Consider the following 9292-nt stretch of genomic DNA (forward strand, 5'->3'; position numbering starts at 1 on the left):
ATCTCTGAAAGTTCACAGGTGCTATTTGGAGTCAGAAAAGTCTGGGAACAAATCCTTGTCCAACTAATGCAATCTTTGTGATACTGACTTTTATTAACTTGGCCTCAACGGAAGAGTTTTCACCCAGAAAAGAGAGGAAATTAATGGATCACTGTTATTATCAATTTGCTTTCAATCTCCCCTGAAGGTGAAATGCCATACTATTTGAGCCAAATTCCAGCTCCACACTTGGATACGTGTTAAGCCACTCTTCAAGTTTGTTCTTTGTGCTTTCTCACAAAGGTCTGGCAGGAGGAAAACTAATAACTGAAGAATGAGAAACCACACAGAAATAACAGAGTTCATCCTCCTGGGACTGTCAGATGACCCAAAGCTCCAGGTGGTCATCTTTGTCTTTCTGCTCATCACCTACATGCTCAGCATCACTGGGAACCTGACCATCATCACCCTCACCCTGCTGGATTCCCACCTCCAGACCCCCATGTATTTCTTCCTCAGAAATTTCTCTTTATTAGAAGTTTCGTTCACGACTGTCAGTATACCCAAGTTCCTGAGCACCATTATTTCAGGGGATAAAGCCATTTCTTTTAATGATTGCATGGCTCAGTTATTTTTTCTCATTCTGTTGGGAGTCACTGAATTTTACCTTCTGGCTGTAATGTCCTATGACCGTTATATTGCCATCTGCAAACCTCTGCATTACATGATCATCATGAATCGGAGAGTCTGTATATTCCTTGTCTTTGCTTCCTGGCTGGCTTCATTCTTATTCATGTTCCCTGCACTCATGTTGTTCTTAAACCTTGATTACTGTAGGTCTAATATTATTGACCATTTTACCTGTGATTATTTTCCCCTGCTGCAACTTTCTTGTTCAGACACAAAATTCCTAGAGATAATGGGGTTTTCCTATGCTGTGTTCATTCTACTGTTCACTTTGCCATTAATAATTCTATCTTACTTATATATTATCGGAACCATTTCAAGAATTCCTTCTACTAGTCAGAGGACAAAGGCCTTTTCCACCTGTTCATCTCACATGATTGTCATCTCTATGTCTTATGGCTGCTGCATTTTTGTGTATATTAAACTGTCTGCAAATGACAGAGTGTCTTTGAGCAAGGGAGTTGCTGTGCTAAACATCTCAGTAGCCCCCATGCTGAACCCTTTTATTTACAGCCTAAGGAATCAGCAAGTCAAGCGAGCCTTGATGGACATGGCGAGGAAGACTCTATTCTTCTCAAGCAAACGAATTGATACAGTGTAATGCATTAGAGACACATTTTAGGGCAATTTAAAAAATAAAACATGAAATTTCAGTAGCTTCTTCTAATCACAACAGCCTCCTGTTAGACTAGTTCATTCTCTTTCTTTTTTTCTAGTAGTTTACAAGCACATTCGTTTAATATATTTCTCACTCAATTTAAATAACTTTTCTTATGTCTCTCTGACTCTCATACTTCTGAACACTGTGTTAGTTGCAAGATATTAAACAATAGTTGTTTTAAAAAGTAAAATTGTATTTTGAGTTTTGTTTTGGAAAAGAAAATGATCGCCAAGAATGGAGGAAACAATGTATAAATATTGATGTGATATTTTACTTAGTCAACATAGAAAATATAGTTTTGTGATATTCATTTATGTTTGACAGAAATTCCTTTCATCATCTTGCAGTTTCTCTAGGGAAAAAAATTATATGGCATATAATTTTTTCAAAAAATGTAAATGCTTTCATTCAGAAACCAAAAAACATTACTTGTTCACTTTAATGAGGTAAGTCAATATAATTTATCTAATGATAAAAAGCATAGATCTTTAACATATATACTTTTGTAGATATGGTACTAAATAGTCTCTGTATTTCCAAATCCCATATGACTCCATAGATATAGGTAGGTTGATACATATACACATACAAACTGCAGAAAATAGCAAATAAATATCCATTTTAGATATGTAGAATGAGTTCACTTTCTTTAATTCCATAGAAGGTAAGCTCTGCTTTCTGACTAAGCTGAAATATACATATATAAATTTACATGTATGTGTATATGTATAATTTACATACATATATATATACATACACACATATGCATATAGTTCTTTCTCAAGATTTGGACTGGTTTGACACAGGGCTTGTATCCAAATTATTTTATACCTAAAGAAATAATTTAAGCTTTCCAGAAAATAAAAGCTTCATAATCAAGTAGAGTTTCCCATCTTATACAAAAATAGGATTTCATCTGTTAAAACATTCTTCCACTCTTTCTACTTAAGACATTAGTAAGTGCCTAAAGTATTTTGAGATGATGTGTGAGCATGTGTGTGTGTGTGTGCATGAGTGCAATGTTCAAATAAGAATTACGGATACTAAAAGGTATTCTAAATTATATAAACCACTTTTTAGTAATAGAAAATATGCTGTGATCTTAATGAGTGGTACAACATTCCTGATGATCCTCGTGTGATATATTCAGTTGAGAGAGCCAGCACAGAATTTGTTGAGAGAGAACAAAAAGTAATAGAAAATTGAAGGAGATTCACAATGTTAGAGGAAAGTTATGGATGGTTTCTCAGTTTCAATTCAAACTATCTGAAGTACAATCTGTATGTTAAATAAAACCAATATAGTTGACAAACTTGAGGTTTCTATAACTTCTAGGAGTGAATTTTGCTATTGGTAAATCAGGTATAAAATCAGTAAATCAGGTATTTGTAACTTACTATAGGGATGGAAATAAATCTGTAACACATATAGCATAATTAGCTGTCAATAAATTGTAGCAATTATTATTAGTATTATTCTCTATATCTAACTGTTACAGTTGCGAGTAGGTACAGATTACATTTTTTTAAGGGTAAGAACAGTTAACACAGGATCTACCCATATGAAATTCGAAGGGCATAAGACAGTGTTGTTAACTGTAGGCACAATGCTGTATAGAAGATCTCTAGAACTTATTCATCTTGTAAAACTGAAACTTTATGTCCGTTGATTAGCAACTTTCCCATTTCCCCCTTCTCCACCCCCTGCAACCACATTCCACATATGACAGGATTTCCTTTCTTTTTAAGACTGAATAGTATTCCATTGTATGTTATTTCCCATATTTTCTGTATCCATTTACCCTGCCATGGACATTTAAGTTGTTATCATATCCTGACAATTGTGAATACTGCTGCAATGAACACAGGAATGCTAACATCTCATAGAGACACTGATTTCAATTATTTTAAATATATACCCATGAACTAGCTTGCTAGATAACATAGTAGTTCTATTTTTAATTTTTGAAGAACATCCATACTGTTTTCCACAGCAGTTGCACAATTCTGCAATCACTCCAACAACGGACAAGGATTGTAATTTCTCCACATCCTCACCAACACTTGTTATCTTCTCGTTCCTTGATAATAGCCATCCTGATAGGTGTGAGGTGATATACCACTGTGGTTTTGATTTGCATTTCTCTGAAAATTAGTGACACTGAGCATCTATCAAATGCCTATTGGCCATTTATCTCCTTGTATTTGTATGTCTTCTTTGGAAAAATGTCCTGCTCAAGTCTTCAGATCATTATTAATTAGGCTACTAGAATTTGTTTCTTTCAGCTTTTTGCTGTTGATTTATAGGCGTTCCTTATATATGTTGGACATTTACCCCTTATTGATACAGATATTGTAGATTTGTGATATATTTTGAAATCTGGAAGCCAATTTTGACCTTTTTTTCTCAATATTGATTTGACTATTCACAGTCTTTTGTGGTTCCACATGATTTTAGAATTATTTTTTTCTATTTCTGAAAAAAAACAGACCATTGATATTTTCACAGGGATTGCATTGAATTTGTAGATCGCATTGGGGAGCATGGACACATTTACAGTATTTAGTTTTCCAATCCACGAACACTGGATGTCTTTCCATTGGTTTGTGTCTTCTTTAATTCCTTTTGTCAGAGTATTCTATTCTTCAGGGTACAAGTTTTTACATCCTTAGTTAAGTTTTTCCTAAGTATTTTATTCTTTGGGGTGGTATTATAATTGAAAGGTTTTACTTAATTTCCTTTTCAGATAGTTCACTAATAGTGTATAGAAACACGATAGGTATTTTTAATGTTGATTTTGTATCCTGCAAATTTACTGAATTCATTTACTAGTTCAAACAGCTTTCTTATGGAGTTTTAGTGTTTTCTATATATAAGATCATTTTATTTGTAAATAGGGATGCAATTTACTTATTCACTTATTTGTATTTAATTTGCCCAGTTATCCCGGCTGGGACTTTCAGCACGATGTTGAATACCTAGCCTTTACATAGCACACCATCTTAATCTGAAAGTATTTAATTTACTGTTTAGGAAACATATTTTTCACAGAGCAAATCATTATATGACTTTCGTTGTGTGCTTGACATTTTTTTAAATGCTTCACATACACTAACTTATTTAAAGCTCATACAACTCTACAAGATAGACAGATATTCAAAGGAAGAAAATGTATTTATGGATGAGGAAACTGAGGCACAGAGAAGTTAAGTGATTTTCAGACATAGTAAGTGGCCTAGATTCAAACCTAGAAATCCTCAGTCTTCCTTATAGCAATATCTATGGTAATACCTTTTCATTTTATTAAAAAATAGAAAAATTAAAACCCTAAATTTTTAAACACAAACAAAAAAGTAATAAATACATAAACATATTACAATCAGCCTTCTTCAATAACACCTATTTGTGCCTTTGACTGAGGGAAATTCTTCTGAAATAAAAATAATAATAGTTATTATTATAAATAGAAAGGGGCATCAGTTGTATTGAAATAAATTCCACAATTATGACACATAGGCTGAATTGTCATGAAACATCGCCAGGGATTCACACGCAATCAACTCGGTTTTAAGTGCTTCCTGTGTATGTTATTTTCTGCCTCCTTCCCTAACATCTGGGTTTCTCATGACAATAGCTTCAGTATATCTCACTTGCAGTGATGTACCACTAAGAGTTGGAAAAGCTGAGTGGTAGATGGCTAAGGATAAACAAGTCACTTATTATTAAAAAATAAGGTATATGTACCATTTTGGAAAAGTCTCACTGTGGTTAAACCTGTACCTAACACAATAGAAAATTGGTATGGGGATTGGGGCAATGACACAAGGTGGTTCTTATTGGTTAGGAACCTTGCGTGTAAGATCTTTGAAAGTTAACATTGTATTTTATTTAGGATTGTAAAGGTTGGCTTATAAATCCCAGTGCTTATCACTTCAAGTTGCGTAATCCAAAAAAAATTTTTTAATCTGCTTTAGCCCCAGAGTTTCTACGTGCGAAGGAGAGGAAATTAAAGCATCATTGTAAACGTCAAGTTGTTTTAAATTTCCCCTGAAGGTGGAAAGGGCATATTACTCAGGCCAAATTCCAGCTCTGCACTTGGATGTTTGTCAAGCCACTCTTCAAGTTTGTTCTTTGTGCTTTCTCATACAGATCTGGCAGGAGAAAAACAAATGACAACTGAAGAATGAGAAATCACACAAAAATAACTGAGTTTATTCTCCTGGGACTGTCAGATGATCCAGTTTAGGGAGTGATTTTTGTCTTTCTCCTCATCACCTACATGCTCAGCATCACTGGGAACTTGACCATTATCACCCTGGCACTGCTGGATTCCCACTCCAGACTCCCACATATTTCTTCCTCAGAAATTTCTCTTTATTAGACGTTTCACTTATGACTGTCAGTACACCCAACTTCCTGGGTACCATTATTTCAGGAGATGAAACCATTTCTTTTAGTGATTGCATGGCTCAATTATTGTTTCTCATTCTCTTGGGAGTCACTGAATTTTGCCTTCTGGCCATGATGTCCTATGAACATTTCATCGCCATCTGCAAACCTCTGCCTTACATGACCATAATGAATAGGAGAGTCTGCACACTCCTTGTCTTTGTCTCTTGGCTGGCTTCATTCTTAATCATATTCCCATCACTCATGCTATTCATACAGCTCGATTACTGTAAGTTCAATATTATAGATCATTTTACTTGTGATTATTTCCCTTTACTACATGAGCAAGGGAGTTGCTGTGCTAAATACTTCAGTAGCCCCCATATGGAACCCCTTTATCTACGACCTAAGGAATCAGCAAGTCAAGTGAGCCTTCATGGACATGGCGAGGAAGACTATTTTTCTCAAGCAAGAGAAAAATAAGAGTGCTGTCATAAATTAGAGGCCTAATGAAGAGCAATTAATGAAAAATAGGGCTGCTCAAAACTCTATTAATATTTGCATATTAGAGTTATTTTTCCTTTCTTATATTTCTATTTCCAGCAGTTTACTAAGAATATTTGAATATAGATGTATACATAGATATCTCTCTCTGTATACCTATATATAATTAGGCATTTTTTCCTTTTTCATTCAAATTCTCATTCTTCTCATATATATTACATATATATATATGTGTGTGTATATATTTTATTTTTTCCATTCAAATTCCAATCTTCTCTAATGTGCTTTCCTCCTTTGCCTCGTCTTTCCACTCTATAACTATGAAACTGACCTCATTTCCTTGTCTTGACATCTTTTAATTCCAGTGTTCCACAATAATTCATAGAAAATTAAAGACAGACAGAAAGAGAGCAAAAGATTGCAAGAGAGAAGAGTATTTCATGATTTGACCAGGAAACACTCTTTCTAGAAATTCAGGAAACATTAAATCACGTTTAATATTAACTTTAATTTACTATATACACTATAAACATAATTTAACAGTCTTTTTAGAATATTCCAGATATTATCTTCTCCATACTGTAGCTCATTTAGTAACTTTGTGAAAAGCAGGATAACTCAAAGAATAATGTGATTAGATTTTCTTGAGAAATCAAAAATTGTTTTTCATTACTTTATTTAAAATTTCTGTAATATAATTTATCAGTTTAAAAAATTATCAATACATATTTTTAGAACTCTGTAATTTCCACATACATAATTCAAATTCTTCATTAAAGTATAAAGAAATAAATATTACTAGATACCAGTTATGACTATATTTGCCGTGGTTCAGTGATGTAGTTAAATAAATACTTTATGTGAAGCTTCTTCTTTTGATTATCAACAGCTAAGACTTTTACAACTTTCTCAACATTGTGGCTATTTTGATAAAATAGCTTACACATACAATACATTTAATTACTTACTTATGTGAGAAGCTATATAGACAGGAATAAAGAAGCCAACAATGGCAGTCTTACTATATATAAAATTGAGAATTTCTTTTTTGTGAAAAAAATCTTTTACGTTCACTCTACTTTATGCATTAGAGTATAGTACTTCATTGGAAGATTTAGTGATTAGAATTTAGTGATCATACAGCTCTGGCCCTGAAATTTTTGTTTTCCATGAAGTCAAAAGCTAATATAAGAATGGAGGATACTAAAAAATATCCTAAATTTTTATTAACCATTTTTCTTGAAAAGAGAAGAAAGACTATAATCATAACCAGTTGAGCCAAATTCTTCATGATATTCATGCATTATACTCAATTGAGAGACTCATCTCGATTATTTGCTGAGTTGTCACAATTAAATAACGAGGAGGACAGCTATCGCTGGAACATCACGCAGTTACTGCTTGCTTCCTTCTAACTGGATCTACAATTTCTAAGCTAAGCTGGAAACATTTGAAAATATTGAAGTTTACACTTGATTGATATTGTTGGTTCCTAATCGCTCAACAAATATATACCATAAAGATTAGATATTTGTAAATCGGGGAATTAAATTGTAAAGTTATTACAAAAGATATGAGGAAGTTTATGCTGGTATTATTGGATGACTCAGCTTTCTATATAACTCTACACCAACTCCTTAGTGGTTATTATAAATGTTTGGAATCTGTATGAGCATTTTGATTATCAATATCTGAGGTCAACAAACTTTTTCTGTAAAGGGCAATATATTAACAATTTGGATTCTACAGGCCATAGTCTCTGATGAAACTACTCAACTCTCCCACTCTTGTATGAAAACAGCCATAAACAATGTGTAAACAAATGGGCTTGGCTGTGTTCCAATAAAATTTTTACAAAAATAGATGATGGGCCAAATTTGGCCCGTGAAGCATAATTTGCCCACCTCTGTCTTAGATTTTATTTTTTGATCTTTGATATGTTGCAGCAAAATATTAATTGTAATTGAAGCTCTTCCTCCAGTTGTTAAGGAAGGTGAACTCTGGGAGCTGAACTATGTATGTTTCATTGGCTTAAAACACAGTCACTCAAAAACCTCAAAATACCTTAGAGGTAATTCGATACATTATTTAAAAAGCATTTGTCATACTAGATTGCAGATAGGAGTGCAATAGAGATGAATCAGTCTAAATTAAAAGTGAGCTATTAGGAGGCCTAGAGAGATGCTAGAGAATTATTAGGGACTAGGAAGAAAACAATAAAAGTAGAAAGTAAGCGAGTGATCCAGGGAGAGAGAGAGTCGGGCAACTCAACATCTGGGAGTCTGAGAAAAGATACTGTGGAGAAGAAATACGTCTCATAGGAGTTTTCAAATGAAATGCAGTGCTTTGTGAGATAGAAACTCACTCCTTTTCCTCTAAGAAAATCAATAAAGACGGAGTGCTCACAACAACATGTAGTGGAGCCAAGATACTTAACTAACTTCTGTCTGCTTCAAACTATTTAGAATTCTTCAAACTCTGAAGAATAACAATACTCACCTCATAAAGTTTTTTGTTGTCTGTTTGGGAAAATGACATGATTTAAGTGTATAATCAATGCCTTGTAATTAATAAAATCTCAAAAGTGATTACTACATCTATTACTGTTAAAGAGTTTAAGAAACATAATATAAAAAGAACCATTATTTGGATACAAAAATAAAGGCAAAGGGATAGAATTTTCATAAACAGAAATTCACTTTCACTGTTTCTACCAATGGTGGTCGAGTGTTTGAGATCCGACGCTGTTACCATCGTGGCGGAGGTTTGTTTTCTCTTCAGGGATCCACATCACCTGTCTGTTGTCATACTCTGGTGGCTACATTTTGCTGTGATGCTGAAAGTTATGACACCGGTATTTCAAATATCGGCAGGGTTACCCATGGTGGACAGGTTTCAGCGGAGCTTTCAGTCTAGACGGACTAGGGAAAAGGGCCTGGTCACCCACTCTGAAGAAACTGGCCAGGAAAACTCTGTGAATAGCAGAGGGTGAGAGGTTCTCTCTGCTGTCCACAGGGTCGATAGGAGTCAGAATCAACTGGACAGCACTAACAACAACAAATCTCTACATAA

General features: G+C 34.0%; 1 protein-coding gene across 1 annotated transcript; it reads left to right on the forward strand.

Moving 5' to 3' along the window:
- Positions 1-313: 313 nt before the first annotated feature.
- Positions 314-1267, forward strand: LOC103551505 (olfactory receptor 6C1-like). Its single transcript, XM_070622162.1, has one exon. The coding sequence runs from the start codon at positions 314-316 to the stop codon at positions 1265-1267; it is 954 nt and encodes a 317-aa protein (XP_070478263.1).
- Positions 1268-9292: the final 8025 nt, after the last annotated feature.

The sequence above is a fragment of the Equus przewalskii genome, chromosome 5 (assembly GCF_037783145.1).
Source record: "Equus przewalskii isolate Varuska chromosome 5, EquPr2, whole genome shotgun sequence".
In the NCBI taxonomy this organism is placed as follows: domain Eukaryota; kingdom Metazoa; phylum Chordata; class Mammalia; order Perissodactyla; family Equidae; genus Equus; species Equus przewalskii.

What these genes read in the sequence shown, in the direction of transcription:
- LOC103551505 (XM_070622162.1), top strand. Translation starts at nt 314, where the DNA reads ATGAGAAACCACACAGAAATAACAGAGTTCATCCTCCTGGGACTGTCA.